General features: G+C 36.2%; 1 protein-coding gene across 1 annotated transcript in view; it reads left to right on the forward strand.

Annotated features, from left to right (window-relative positions):
* STT3B (STT3 oligosaccharyltransferase complex catalytic subunit B) overlaps positions 1-16234 on the forward strand; it is a 51054-nt gene that overhangs the window by 30611 nt on the left and 4209 nt on the right. The window contains exons 6-14 of the mRNA XM_030265008.4: positions 3812-3910; positions 5426-5572; positions 7507-7555; positions 9156-9310; positions 10919-11130; positions 11221-11408; positions 11895-12066; positions 14388-14561; positions 15523-15636. Of these exons, the coding sequence (XP_030120868.4) occupies positions 3812-3910; positions 5426-5572; positions 7507-7555; positions 9156-9310; positions 10919-11130; positions 11221-11408; positions 11895-12066; positions 14388-14561; positions 15523-15636 (1310 nt within the window). The remainder of the gene's footprint in view (positions 1-3811; positions 3911-5425; positions 5573-7506; positions 7556-9155; positions 9311-10918; positions 11131-11220; positions 11409-11894; positions 12067-14387; positions 14562-15522; positions 15637-16234) is intronic.

Genomic DNA, 16234 nt, shown 5'->3' on the forward strand with positions numbered 1-16234 from the left:
TAAAATCAATTGGCCATGATGTAGGTGTGTGAATGGAATAATTAGTAAGCAGTTCAGGTATTCAGAGATTTAGAAGTTAGCTGGAACATTTTTAATGTGAAGCCTTTACCGTAGGTAGGTGGAGAACATAATGTGTGCTGAAGCATAATCACAAAGTGTTTCATATTTGTAAATATATTTTTATTTCTCACTTTAATACTGTTTTATCTTTGTATTTTCAATTATTTTAATGTTTTTTTAGTCCTTGCTAGAGAAATTGCTTTAAATACATATATGTGAACCATTTTATACCACAACAACTCAAGTTCAGTTTTGAATTTTTGTTATCAAATCTTAAAATATTGCTTCCATACTTCTTTGTTACTCTATGTAATTAAGAATTGGAAATTCATTAAAATGTTAAAAAGAGAATGAAGAAGCTCTAACCCATCTTTCATTTCTAATGTTAGTATGAGTTAACTCCTTCATTAACTACTACTTTCTAACTTAAGGGGAAAGTAATTTATCTTGTTTTAAATTTGAAATTGTTTTATTTAATATTTTCATTTTCTGAACTCTTATGAATTAGGCAAGAGAAAATTAGATCAACTAATTATAAAATCCTGAAGCACTATGGTAGCCCTAAACAATCAAGAATAAGTGCTTTTGTCTTTTCAGCTTTAAATTAACTAGTCTTTGAACTCATGTGGGAAAAATAGTACTGCATGTTCATAGGAATTAAAGGGTTTGGCAGATGTTTGTTTTGCAAATAGTTGCAGTATTTTGAGATGTTATTGCCCTTCAGCAGTGAGGGATATGTGCTGCCATGGAGTTGTCAGAATGAAAATGTGATCAGTGCTCTGCTGTTTCATTGCAACTGCTGTCTTAATTTAAGCTTTCATGGGAAGCCCTAGAGAAGTCTGTGCATCTCACATTACTATGTCATTTCTAGGTTTGTTTAACAGGATGTTTTTGTAAAACAGGTAAGAATGTTCAAGCACTTCTGAGAGGAGATTCGAGTGTGCTTCACCTCCAAACTATTCAGATAGGGAGAAGAGTTTACAAAAGCTCCTTGAGGCAGGGAGAATAAAGATATTTGGGGAGTTTCTGTTGCAATTTCTACTGTGCCTGCAGCAGTCTTATAATTCTTAAAAAATTTACCATGTGTAGCTAAAACTTTGGAAAATATTGTCAGCTGACAATAGCTAGTAAAATCTACATTCTTTTTACTGTTATGGAGAATTGTGGGGGTTTTGATTTCTAGATCAGTTATTTAAATTTATTTCAAGGTAGCATGAGCCATTTTATAAAGGCTGTGTTAAGTTTAATCCAATTTAACATAAATGTAGAGAACAGTATTTGGCAAACCCAAATTTTTTTTAAATAGTGCTGATTTCCTAGTATATATTTCTCATAAGAATGTTCATGCACCAAGGAAAAGGTTAATGGGACATGAGTTATATATCTGGGAATGTAACTCAGATTCATGTAATGAGTAAAAATTTCCAGAATGTGAAGTTTGCCAATTTTAAAATATTTTAGGGCTGGAAGGCAGATGACCTTATAAGCCAGATAGCTTCTGACCCATTTGGCATCAATAATGATGATGCTACCTCCATTTGAAAGCTCAAACTGTGCATTAATTTTTTCATCTTGACAATGGCCAGTGCCTTTCATTCAAATCCTCTAATTTAATCATTATGAACAAGTGCTCACAATTCCAGTGTATTAACAGAGAGTTGAATAACCTCTTTATTCAGATATAGCAACCGTTGATATTTTTTATTATTGGTTTTTATTTTTACTAACTCATATGTTTAGAAAATAAATTATTTTACACTTGGAAGGGTATAAATTTATGTTATGTTTTCATACTTCAAATTTATAGGTTTTCATACAATTTTTTAAGGTTCTGCATAATTATAAGAATATTTAATAAAACATGTGAGGATTTTCCAGAATTAAGAAAACTTAATTTCAATAATTTCATGTTATATCTCTTGGATTTTATCATTAAAACAGTGAACAGGCATATATTTATATCAACTACTTGAGTATTCTAAGATTTCAGATTGAATGTTTATTTTTGGTGAGTGTAATCCATTAATTGAAAGTATGTGGCCTGTATATGATTATACACTCTGGAGAAGCTTTTCAGTAGGTCTTTCATGTGTTTGTGTGGTGTACTACAGATTAAATTCTTTCTAAAACAACTATCCACAGTAGGTCAGAATAGTTTTGTTGTGGAGTTGCTCAAAGTTATAACCCTAAGGACAGCATGCGGAAATCAAAATTAACTTCTTGGTTTTGCAAAGACTGTGCAAACTGTAGAATATAACAGAACATTAAAAGCTCGTGATAATATATTATCCTGATGTTTCTAAGTTCCTAGAAAAATGGTCATTTTGTGTAAATTATCTTTTTAAAAAATCTTTTCAGTACCAAGCACTATGTAGCTTTTTGAAAGAAGTGGGAATAAGGGATTGTGGTGGGGGTGGGCAGTGCACACAGCAAGTGTAGGAGTTGCAGGACTGGGCTTAAAAATTACAAGATACAGTGGTCTAACAAATGTGAAATGTAGTGATTTATGCCAACCATTGAAGTTCCACAGGATGGCAGTGTTGTAACAGTTGCATGGTACAGTAAATGATTTATGTTGTAGTGAATTCTTCAAAAGTTGAGCTTCCTACAGGAAAAATGCATTTCAGTCACTTACGAGGGCATAGGTGAGCAGCTAGGCCAAGCTGTGCAATACAGGTGCTTAAAAGAGGAAACCATCACTTCTGACTGGTTTGGACCTCAGACAGTGCCCTGGAAGCATAATCCCTCAGCAAGACCACATAGGTGCTATGGAAATCACACCACTGCTCAGTGATACACTCCTCAGAACTGATCTCATGGAGGTTCATAAAGGACTCTGTGAGAACAGGTTATCTATAGCCAGATAGTGGTTTAGGGTTTGTAAGAGTTTAAAAAGCTGAGAGGTGGATTATTGCTGTTTTCCACCTAAGGAACAGAACTTCATTTGGACTTTAGGTTGGCTGGTAGCTTCAAATGCAATCAGCCTCGTGGCTTTTCAGATTTGGTATTTTTATCTTCCCCTTCGTCTCTTCTTCACCCTGTAATATTGAGGACCAAAACCCCTTTCAAAATAAAGTAAATGAATGTTAATGTATATACAATAAGCACTCATATTAATAATAGTAATTAATTATGCTCTTGGCCTCTATTTTCTGGGGGTTATAAATCCCCAGGGTTGATACAGATTGTCAATACATATGCTTAATATTAATTTTTAATTCTATTGTTCTTATGTTTCTTGCATTCCCTCTGCTCTTGTGTTAAATAAAGACCAATAGTGCCTGTTTGCATTTTCTAAAGTAGTGGAATCATAAATGTTTTGCTTTTTTGAGGTCTAGTCCCTTCAATTTCTCCTCTTTTAAAAAGCTTCTTATGTCACTTGTTATTTGAGAGCTATTTCTACCCATGATTCTCAAAACCAAGATGGGAAGTGAAAACCTTTTTCAAGCTAGAGAATCTTAGGTAAATGGCTTCTTTTCCTAGGAGGAGATAAAACAGTGCAATTAGAAAGAACAGTACTCTGCTACATCCGCTAAGATTGGTTGCAATGGACAGCTTTATTCTAGTCAATGAAGGAGAAAAGTAATTAGGATGGCTGAAATATTTAGCACATTACACTTCTGTTCTGGTGTCAGTGAAGTTAGGGGAGAAGATGGATTTCTCTTTGACGATGGAGCCAATGCTTTTTCAAATGTGTATTAATTTTGTTCCCATCTTTCTCTTTCCCTCTCCTCACATTTTTCTCTCCTAGCATATAGCACTTTCTACATTGTGGGGTTAATATTATCAATGCAGATACCTTTTGTGGGATTTCAGCCAATTAGAACAAGTGAACACATGGCAGCTGCAGGTAAGAAAATGAAACTTCTGCATCCAACAGCCTTCCTAACACAGGAAAACCTCAAACACTTGCAGCTTTGTTTCCTTGTATTAAAAAAAACACAGGCTAACAAAGCAAATTGCTAAAGAAAGAGGTACAATTTAGTGTCTGTTGGGAAGTTTTCTTTCCAATTTACACATTGTCCTCTTTTTGTGTGAGTTAATGGAGTTAAAATGCTTTCAGAAGACTGGATCAATTAGCATTCTGACAAGTACTCACTTTACATATTGATAATCTCTGCTGGTTTGCAATATAATTTGAAGGCAGGTTGCCTTCACACATTGTACAATATAAACACTGGTAACACAGTTTTTACTGAGCGATTTGGTTTTAGACTTGGTAGTTTTCTGTAATTTTTCAAATTTTTAAATTACTTAAATTACTAATCAGGAGGGTGCTTTTTAAATAACCGATTTCAATCTTGTTTGGAGTTTTTTTGATTTCTTTAAGTTGATTTTTTGTAGTTGTTGGCAGTCAGACATCTTGATTTCTTGACAGCAATAACCTCTGCTAACAGTGAGTTTAACTACATGCACTGTTTGTATGATATAATTCAGTTTGTTAGATTCCCCAGTTTTTTTTCTTATGTTTAGTTACTTACCAGAATGTATTTGGGACAGTGATGGGACCATCATTAAAATTTAACACAAAAATGCTTTCAAAATGGAGACTTGCAACAATCTGAATATAATGGAAAAAGAAAAAATTACCAAGCCATATTCAGGTTCTGAATATTTTTTACATTTATTTAGTGAATAGAATTTTTGTCTTTCTGTAGGAGTTCAGAACTAGTAAATTTCACTGTGTACCTCAAATTCTTTGTTAATTTGAAGAAAGATTATACACTTTTGTTTTATTTTATTCCTCTGCCAGCCAGCATTGAATTTTTACTTTTGAAAAGATTCGTCAGTGGATTGATATGACTATAGACCATGAAATGAATAATTACTGAAATACCATGTCCAAGTTCTGGGTTTAATGTTAAACTCTGAACAGCCTTTTTGAGTGTGTCAGGTGCTTCACCAGTGAATTCTGGTGTTTCAACGCTAACTTTATATAATCAGTTGATATAATGCTTACTTGGTTTGGTTTTCTCTTTTAGTAATTCCTCCTGTTTTATTCAGTAGCTTAGTTTGCATATATTTATGTATTAGCACTGTGTGTTGCCTGAAATCTGTCTCTTAATTTTTCACCACATCTAGCTGGGTAAGTTAATCTGTATTCCTGTCATAATCAATGCAATCTGCTTTTCAGGTGATTCTCTCCTTTAGGATATTTTATCTCATTGGAAGTTTCCGTTTTTGCAAGTGTCATCCCTGTTAAGTATTAAAGGTTATTTGTCAGAAAGTGATGTTATACTAGTTTCTAGATGTTAGGGTGTACTTTTTGTTTATTTTTCCAATTCAAATATAGGCAAATATGCTGGTTGCTTTAACAGCTGTACGACTCTTGAGTATTTAAACAAAAACTTTCCTCTTTCCATAGGTGTTTTTGCACTGCTGCAGGCTTATGCATTTCTGCAGTATCTGAGAGACAGATTAACAAAGCAAGAATTTCAGACATTGTTTTTCTTGGGCGTCTCACTAGCTGCTGGTACTGTATTCCTGAGTGTCATCTATTTGACATACACAGGTAAATAAATGTGAAACTCATTTACCTTTACAGCTTGTAAGCCAGATGATCAACATTTGGTTTAGCCTAAAGTAGTTGTTTCAACATTTTGGACTATTTAGTAGCAGTTTCATTTTTGTTACTTATGATATCATAATTCCAAAAGAATTCTTAGCATCTCTGTTTGTTTCAAAGTTTTCTAAAGCATGGTTGTTTGATTTGCTTTTCCATGTGTAAATTAGCAAGGTTTTCAGACTGGCATATCAAAACAAAAATTGGCTTCTAATCTCAGCATGCAGCCAAATATGTATTCAGTTGCAGTTCTTGGGAAGTGTTGGTTTCACCTTCTGAAATTCACTGATCAGTATCCCTGCTTCATCAGCTGTAACAGGCCTTGTTCCCTCAGCTTCTGACAGGCTGTGAGATCTGGGCTCCTGAACGACCTCACAGTGCTCTGATCTCTCTAGATTTTCTTAATACTCCTCTTATAAATGAGGGTGCCCACATTTGGACCCTTTATCCCAGATTCTGGAAGAATGAGCTTCAGGTTTTGGACTGAAAAGGCATGTTAGCCACTCTTTTCAATTTAGCACAGTTCCTTTTGGCCTCTGAGATATTTTTACTCTCTATGAACCAGCGGCTGGACCCCGATCCATTGTGTACTACCTTGAGCTTCTCAGGACAGCCAGTTTCCAACCACTCAAATGGCCCATTTGTCCTGTCCATTCTTCTTCAGCTATTAATGAGCAATGAAGAAAACATTTATCAATGCATTTCAGGCAGCTGTGTTCCATGGTTTTTCAGCAGCTCAGGTTACTGCCCTGTAGGTTCCCCCATGTAACTTTCTGCCTTGCCTAGAGGTGCAGCAGTAGCACCTCTATTATAGCAATAGTTCCCAAGCACCCTCATCACCCAGGTGAGGATGGTGGGTAGCTCTCATGTTGGCCTATGCTTCCAGCATCCTCAGCTGTCTACATCCAGAGAAGATCATAACCAGTAGTTTCCTGAGTGCTGACAGCTCCTTCTTCATGTGCACATAGTAGATTGGAAGCAATCTTTTCATCTGAAGACTGAAGGGGAAAATATGTCATGTATTAGAACATTAACCACAATATTTAAATGTTTAAATTAGATACTAAACTAACCCTTCAGTCAGATTATACTAATTTTGAATATAAGATAGAGGGAAGACTTACTGAGTCACACACAAAAACTTGGGTAATAATGAAAGGATTTAACCTTCTCTTATTACTCCTTGTCTGTATCTGTCTTCAGGAGGAGCTGAAACAATTGCAAAGAAAGTGGAAATAAAAATTTATGAATAATCTAAAAACTTTTAATAATATTTTTTATCTTTCATCTAATAATTATACGGTTTATTTTCATCTTATCATATTCAACTTATCTAAAAACCTTATTTTATCAAATAATATGTAAAGCTTATCAGCATGTCTAATAGCAGCTTTTATGTTCCATGCCACAAGTAGATTCACCAGGAGAGAAATAAAAGGAAACCAGCATTTCATCTAGTGTTTGTGTTTGGGCTATTAAGTCTTCCCAGTTTCCTGCTCTGACATTTCAGAAAAATGAAATACTTTCTTATCAATTATGTTTTCTTTTTCTCATACTCCTTCACAGAGTATAGTTTGCTGTCTGTCATATTATTTGAGAAATATATAGTATTGCATTGCTTTGACTTTTGGAAGTGTGCATGTCTTGATACTCAGATTGTACTTAACAAGTACAATGTGATCCTGTAAGTGTGTTCTAAAACCAGCTTGCTTCATGGCTGGTAGATTTTATAGCCTGCCTAATGCAGTAGGTATGGTTCACATATATTACAAGTTCAATGAAAATTTCTTTGGGTTTGTGTTATAACTTGAGGGAGTAGAAAAATTATTTCATCTAAAAACCTAGGCAGCAAAAAGGTTTTTCTTCCTCCTTCTCTTTTTCAGGTTATATTGCTCCTTGGAGTGGCAGATTTTATTCGCTGTGGGACACGGGGTAAGTAAGGATATAAGATTTAGATATTGGTAGCATTTTACTGAAAACTAATAATCATTTCCTCTTCTCATCCCCAAACTCATTTAGTATTTCAGTCAAGGAGAATCAGTTATCTAAAGAGAGTGTTTGTAGTAGCTGTTTCATGGTCTTTACAACCACTTCACTAATTCGTCTTTGAAAATTCTTGCTTCTTGGCAAGTCTTTGAATATGTAATATGTATTTTTCTATATGAAACTGTAGTGTGTATGTCAGCATGAAATAACTGAAAGCTGTGCCAACACTTGAGTACACATTTAAAAATTACTAAGAGTCTTAGACTATTTTGCTTGTGCAATACTGCACGAAATCATAAAAATGTTGCACATATGATCTTGCATTTTGCCTCTATATTGCGTCCACACATCTGTTTTGTATATACGGATGTCTGCTCTGAACAATTGCTTTATTAATGTGTGTTTTCACAGGTAAAAATCTTGTTAATATTTTGTTTTAGTTAACCTTTGAAAATACTATGTTGGATTCTTTAGTCAACCCAGAGAAAAGGAATAAAATGGAAAGTATTTTTCTCATAAATATTTTAAAGAGAAATTCATTTGCTAGATTTTTTTTAATATTTAAAGCAAGGCTAGAACAACTTCAAATTTTGTGCAGTTCAGACTTTTCAGCTCATCCAGAATCCAGCTCATACAGGATTCTGTCCCAGATCTATAAGAAATGTAGTAGAACAAATGTTAGTAAAGAAGCCTCAGATTTACTTGAGGAATATATAGATTTTGTTCTTTCTTTGCCTGTCTATATATATATATATACACACACACATATATATATATGTATATACAAAGCATTAAACTTTTGAGGGCTTGTCTACATTAGAAAAACATATTGTGTTCAAAAACACAATACAGTTTTGAATGAGAACTAGATCTCAGTGAAGAAAAGGACATATGTTTGATACCTCACCATTCAATCATGGTAGCACCCTAGATTAGGTCCATATGTATAGTTGTCTCTAAATGTAGAGCACAGTTTTGTCCTTGTCTGCACTGAGTGTTTGACATGTTGTTTAGATGACATGTGTTTCCAAGTGTAGACAAGGCCTGTTTTTTTCAGCATCTAAAAGAGTGAAGGTGCATCAGTAACTGATCTGGTATTTAATACTGCAACTTTCATTACTAGAAAAATGAAGATATTCTGTGTAGAGGTTTTGAAATACAATGTTGAAAATTTATGAGTTCTACTGGCATTGATGATTCTCTTCAAAAATGTAGTAAAGGTGCTTCCATAGCTGTGTGTTTCCATTTTGGTTAATTTGGCTTCATATTTAGCCATAAACAATTTAAACATCTATAATTTTAATTTTCTTAATTAGTATGAAAATAATTGTTGTTTTAAATAACTATACACTAAATGCTTCCTAGATGCAGTAAGGCCTGGGGACTTCTTTGGTATAAGAATTTAATCAGATTTCTGGTGATTAGGGCAATTTCCAATTTAAATTAAAATGCTTCCTTTGAGATGAATTTCAGAATTCCTAATGTTTACAGGTTTTAATAATTTTATCTTTTCAAAATAATTTGAACTGAATTTTTTTTAAAAAAGGTATGCGAAAATTCACATCCCGATCATTGCCTCTGTGTCTGAGCATCAGCCTACAACATGGGTTTCCTTCTTTTTTGATCTGCATATTCTCGTGTGTACTTTCCCAGCAGGGCTGTGGTTCTGTATCAAAAACATCAATGATGAAAGAGTCTTTGGTAAGATAAAATATTTTTAAATTATTTTGAAAAAGTTTGCCTTCAGCTTAATTTTACTTTGGTTTTGTTTGCTCAAAGCTGATATGTGGCTTGTTCTAAAATATGGTTTAAAAGTGGTGTGTTTAAAGATGATTATTAAGAGTTGCCTGCACCCAGCAGTCTTTAAAAGAGTTTATAAAAGTGCAGAGGTTGCTAAAATGGTGATGGAGTGTAGTCCCAGGAGGTGGGATGCAGTCATTTGTTGTGTTCAGTTCTGCAGCTGGAGTTGCATGCTCTGGTGGGATACAATTCCACAGAACTGGGCAGCCAGGAGAATAGCTCTGTGTAAAGGCAGGGTCCCTTTGGGCATCTTGCAGTCATCCCATCACAAATTATTCAAAATGCCTTCACTTTTCAGGGTTTCTGCTATTTTAGTGAACAGAATCTCTTGCTTTGGAACAAGTGCTAGATAAGGCACGAGCCCAAATGGAAGTGTGGTGTCTCCCTGTGTCAGTGACAACTTTTTTGGTTTTGTGCAAAGCTGTATTGTGACAGCCAGCTTCTGATTTTGAATGAGGCTTTTAAGTAGTTGTAACCCATATGGAGGAGTGAAGATCACTCAGGTCTTGGACTTTTACAGAGACAGGAGACTTCAGGCTAATATAGCTGCCTCTTAGGCTACCTAAGACATGTGTGGGCTGTAGGAATGTTTACGAGGAATGTTTGTCAAGACCAGTGCTGGGCCGCTTGATTTCGGGCTCCTACTGAAGGCTGCACCTTCCATTTAACATAGCATAAAGACATCTGTGAGTGAGGATGGAGAGCCAAACTGCCTCACCACAATGTAGAAAAGACTTACATGATGTAATATATCAGTGTCTCTTGATCTCTGTGGCAAATCTTTCACAAGAGGATATTTTTAAACTGCAGCAGATGATTCTACCACAAGGAAACCACTGTTGGATAGTCCCAGTCAGTGTATACAGGATTGTTTGGGGGTTTTAATAATGTGTTCTTAATGTTTTGTAGTATTCTGAAAATCTTGGTTTATGTTTTGTGGAAGTGGAAGTAATACTGCTCAGGAATACTTATTTCAGAATAGGGCTCGTAATATCATGTTATTTATCTGTGCAGAATTATAATGTAGACAAGCCCCCAATTTGTCCACAGATACCTCTAACTTAGATCAAAATTTAATATTTACATGAAATAGTAACACTTCCTGTTGCTTTTTCAGTTCTAATAACTTGTTTGGTCTAGAGCTGTTTGACTTTTGTAATCAAATGAAGTTACCTATTATTCCAGTAGTATTGTTGGTGTATAATATTAAATTTCACTAATAATATATCTTCTGACACATTACTAATGAATATTGAAAATGGCGTTGTGTTATTGTTAACAGTTGTTGAGATGAATCTCAGGAAGAGTTTGAGGCTTCAGAGGCATAAACGTTAATTCAGCCGTATGTCTGTAAATTAAAAAGCAATGAAATGCAAGATGCACATTCAAGTCTTTATACACACAGATGCTCAACCCACTTCCAGAAGTAGTTTTATGGAGAGCATGTACGTGTGCAGTCAGAGTGAGTGTTATTTTCAAAGTGTCACCATCAGATATATTTCCTTGCAGTTGCTCTGTATGCAATCAGCGCTGTTTACTTTGCTGGAGTGATGGTCCGCCTGATGCTCACTTTGACTCCAGTGGTCTGTATGCTGTCAGCAATTGCATTCTCCAATGTCTTTGAGCGTTATTTGGGTGATGATATGAAGAGGGAAAATCCACCAATAGAAGACAGCAGTGATGAGGATGACAAAAGGAACCCTGGCAACCTGTATGATAAGGTGAGGGGAAGAAGCAAGAGTTAGAAAACTTGAGTTCCAGTGTCAAGGATGATAGAAGTTGTCATAATAGATATGTTTGTGTTTGTTTAGGCAGGCAAAGTGAGGAAACACGTGTCTGAGCAGGAGAAAACAGAAGAAGGACTGGGTCCCAATATCAAAAACATTGTGACTATGCTGATGCTGATGTTGTTGATGATGTTTGCTGTTCACTGTACCTGGGTAACCAGCAATGCATACTCCAGCCCCAGTGTGGTTCTCGCCTCCTACAACCATGATGGGTAAGTAAGGTACAGTCTGAAGTGATTAAAGGGCAAAAGCCTTTTTTACTGCCATTGCGTTAGCAATTTGCTTTGCCTTCTTTAAATCACTCCTTATTATATAAAGGAATTGTGACCTGAATAAAAAATGATTCATACTCTTATTTTCAAAAAGATACATTTTCTGAAATATTTAATGAAATATATAAAAACAATCCTACCCAAAGCCAATAAAAATGATGGTTAAAAAAAAGCCTTGGAGTGAACTGGGAAAACTTGTTTAAGAATATATATTCGACTGGAAATGCATTTAGTCATGTCTTCAAAAGCAGTTCAGCTTCTGGACCTTCAGCTGTCAGAAAGTTCAAACTTATGACTGCTTGTGATAAAATTCCTCAAAGAGAGCTGAACTCCTAAGAAAACTTTTATTTGTGAACCCAGAGTTACCATGGTGCGGTTAATTTGTTGGTAGTATTTGTATTTCATCAAAAATGAACTGTTTTGCAGCACTCGGAATATCCTGGATGACTTCAGAGAAGCCTATTACTGGCTCAGACAGAACACGGACGAGCACGCCAGAGTGATGTCGTGGTGGGACTATGGCTACCAGATAGCAGGAATGGCCAACAGGACAACCCTGGTTGATAACAACACTTGGAACAACAGCCACATCGCCTTGGTAAGGGTGGCGGTTTTCTGTGGAGCAGAAACACCAGAATGTTTATACTGCAGTCCAATATGAAATTGCAGGTGTCTCTTAGGGTGATTGGTATTAAGGAGAAATTGCATAGAGTGAGAAACACAAACGTAGAAGGAACAGACTTCTTTCATTTCTTAAAACTCAAGTATAGGGATCAATTTTGCTTCAGAGTTTTCATTTTGTTTACTTGGAGCTTCTAAAACTTGACTTCCACTTCAGTTTCTCTTGTTTTCTTCAGGGGAGGATAGACAAAACCTAAGGTAACCATTCCCCTTGGGATTAATCCTGTAACAGCTGGTACCACTGCATTACTGGCCTATCAAAGTAAGGATCCTTGCATTTCAGCAGTGTCACTGCTGAGTGGATTTCTGAATGGCATGTGAAAACTGACCATAAGACTAGACAAATTTTCAGACATCTGGAAAATCACAGAAGTGATTATTTATGACTAGCTATGGAATCTTCTCAAATTTGTAGATAGATAGACAGAATGACTGCACCTTTAATTTCTTTCACTTCTGAGGAGTAAGTTTAACCTTTGTACATCTGCTTAAGGCAGGGTGTTTGTGTTGCCTGTGGTTACAGGGAACCACCTTGGGCAACTTGTGCTGTGCAATGACTTGTCATCAATCACATTTCTTCACAGAATGTTTTGCTGCAAGGACAGAATGGGGGAAGGGCTCAAGAAACTAGGATAATTAGGATAGTTTGTTGTATTCTTTCTGTCTTGGGTCAGTAGTGAGTACAGCTGTGGATCAGATCTGCCAAAAAGCAGTGTACAAAGCCAACAAATTAATGAAGCAGTGCTTTGAGCAGAATCCCAAAAAAATGTGTACTGGGGGAAGAGAGATCAACGTCCACACTTTTTACAGGACAGGAAACCCACATTCAGCTAGAAGCAAGCTTGGGAAATTGATGGTGTTAATATCAGTCTAATGTCAGTCAACATCATTGCCATGTACTCTGAGGCACTTCTAATTTGGCTGTTGATCTGACAGTATTGGTGTGTTTTAATCAGCACTCAGCTCTGATATCTCTGTGTGCCTCCCTCTGCTACAAGAGGTAGAAATACAGATACTGCATCCAAACTCACAGTTTCTTGCAGGACAAGGTGCATCATGTGCATAGAGACTGTGGAAGTCATCTGTGTTGCCTGAGCACAGAAACCACACACATTGCAGCAACTGGCAATAATGGCTTTCAGTAAAGAATTCGCTCAAGTATGACTGCTGCATTGTCAAGTTCCATTTTGGAATGAAGACTCCATAAAGGGGGACCCAAGCAATAAATGTGTGTTGTGGCCAATACTTGCACTTGTGCTGTAAACAAGGCATGCCCTGGAGATATGTCCAGATGATTTTCTCTGCACAGAGATGGAAACTGGCAAATAACCTCACATTAATTATGATAATGGCCAAGAAGCTGAGCTTCTTGGTCTTTTGACAGCTTGCTGCCTAAGCTTAGTGCCCTCTAATTGCATTCTTAGCTGAATGTTAACAAGTCAGATGCAGTTTTATGTATATTGCAGTTACTCCCTTAGACTACAGCAATACCTTACTATGCCTTTAGTACAAGAGCTTTAGGAGCAAACAAAACTGCTGAACTGCACGCCAGTTGCTGACCAAATTCTTGGTCAGTGTGGGAAGTGACCAGGATAAAAGAGGTGCTGGATACAGCTCTACAAAGTTTTATTCTGATGTTTTCTCTGTGTAGATTTACCTTTAATTCAGTGCTGAGGGTGCCTGTGTGCTACTTAGTGCAATGCACAATGGCTGCTTCACTAAAAGAGCTCAAAAAAAAAAAAAGACATTTCAAATAAATTGTACACTTTGGGCTGTGTCTAAAGCTTTGAAAATAATTTGTAATTAGGTATTTTCTGCAACACTTACGTTTTTGGTAATACAGTTATGACTTGAAAAATATGTAGGTGCCACAAAAGGAAAACCTTTGTTGCTACATTTCATACTCAAAACATTCCTTTCAACAGGCAGCACTCGTCTTACAGAGGAGAAAAAATTTCAGTTTAGGCTGGGCTTTAGGATTTATAAATATTCACAATGGGTTTTCTTTATCTAGAATGAAAATGTTGGCTTTGGTTGACAAGTAGGTATTAGAGAATTACAGAACCACAGGCTGGAAGGGACCACAGTGGAGTCACCTGGTCCAACCTCCCTGCTTCAGCAGGGCCATCCTAGAGCACATGGCACAGGATTCCTTGGCTTTGGTCTGGCTGTATTGATCTGTGGAGCTGTTCAATAGGCAGCTATGAAGAAATTTAAGATACTTTTGTAATGATACAGGTGGGAAAGGCAATGTCATCAAATGAGTCTGCAGCCTATGAGATCATGAGAAGCCTGGATGTGGATTATGTTTTGATTATTTTTGGTGGTGTGATTGGCTACTCTGGTGATGATATTAATAAGTTCTTGTGGATGGTGAGAATAGCAGAGGGGGAACATCCCAAAGATATACGGGTAAGTGGAACTTCTACTTTTTTGGTTTTTTTAAATCCCTTTTATTTTTGTTATCACTTGTGTGGGAGTGGTCACTACAGTGGAGGGAAATATCTACTATTTAATTGCCATTTTATTGAAACGTGTGCTGGGGTTGTTTTTCTAGACTAGTAGGAGTGCAGTGGCCTGTAGCCCAGTTTCTTTCAATGTTTTTGATTCTGAAAGGTCAGAAGCATCAAAAGCGTTTCACGTTTTTGCATGATACTAAAAATAGGATTTTTTTCTGTAATTCTTGTCTGTATGTCTCTGTGTGCATCATCACATGCTTGAAAAAAGTAGGAGCATTTACACTGATTAAACAGCATTACAAATTTCTTCAAACTCTTTAATAGTAGGAGACAAGTGAAAGTGTTAATATTGACTTAAGTAGAGTTTAAACTGTTCAAACACCTCTGAGATTGCAGAAGTCTGTAGTAATATTTTCTTAAGCCTAATAAATACTCCTATATATTGAGCACAGGCTTAAGGGAGTAGCCCATGTGCATACTTTCATCTTGTACTTGAGATAAAAATGGCAGAAATGTTTTGTTTAAACATGGAGAATATATGAAGTTTTTAGTGACCCTGCAGATCTTGAATATTAACAATACAGTGTTCATCACCTTTATGAAGAATAGATGCCCAACTAGATTTTACAGTTTGAGGTAACTTTTCCAGAACCACTTACAGTGATGTGACAAAACTTCTAACAGCACAAAATAAAGATTTAGGAAAACTGATCCGTTGGGGTCTGGGTTACAAGCAAGTAGTTTGCAACTGTTTCACCTTTAATGAGCACCATTTCTTACATTTTAAGAAATTAGCTTTTAAACTATAATAGCCAGTTGAGATTCTTATGGGTCTTTCTGTGGGGAAAGGAATGAGAAATTCCTTTAAGATATTAGTTTGCATTGACTCTTTGTATCTTCTTTTCTCTTTAAAGGAAAGTGATTACTTTACCCCTCAGGGCGAATTCCGGGTAGACAAGGCAGGCTCTCCAACTTTGCTGAACTGCCTCATGTATAAAATGTCCTATTACAGATTTGGAGAGATGCAGGTTAGTGCTACAACTTCTTCTGAATCGTAACTGAAATGTGAGAAAACAAATAATATTTTTATGTATTTTCTATCTTTTAAATTAAGTATTGCTTGTAGTAGCAAAATCTGCAGTAAGAGTGAGCTTAACAAGTTAAAACACATCCAGTCATGGTCTGTTGTTTATAACCTTTAGCAAAAAGCATTTCTGCTGTTAACCCACACTTGCACTTCATTTTTTGGTGTCCTTCACATTGCCCCAGATGAGTATTTTGATTGCATTGTGCTGTGTGCTCACTAAAGCATCTACTGTGACATTGTGGAGAGCTTTAGATTTGTTTGTTGTAATAGCAACATGCAAGTGGAACTATTGGCTGTTTAATGTCTGTCAGAAACTACATGATTTCCATCCAAGTCACGTCAGTGTATAAAACAACACTACACCGTATAGTAAGGGCAGCAGTTGTCACTCCCCTTTGGGAGCACCAAACACAGTGATGGCACTAAACCTGTTTGGTTTTTTCTTTTCCTTACCTTCCCTTGTTGCACTCCACCAGGGGCCCTTCCTTCTGATGTATTAGCACAATAATCCTTTTTTCAGTGGATTTACTTGTAACACA

This window comes from Taeniopygia guttata, chromosome 2, assembly GCF_048771995.1.
Source record: "Taeniopygia guttata chromosome 2, bTaeGut7.mat, whole genome shotgun sequence".
Lineage (NCBI taxonomy): Eukaryota > Metazoa > Chordata > Aves > Passeriformes > Estrildidae > Taeniopygia > Taeniopygia guttata.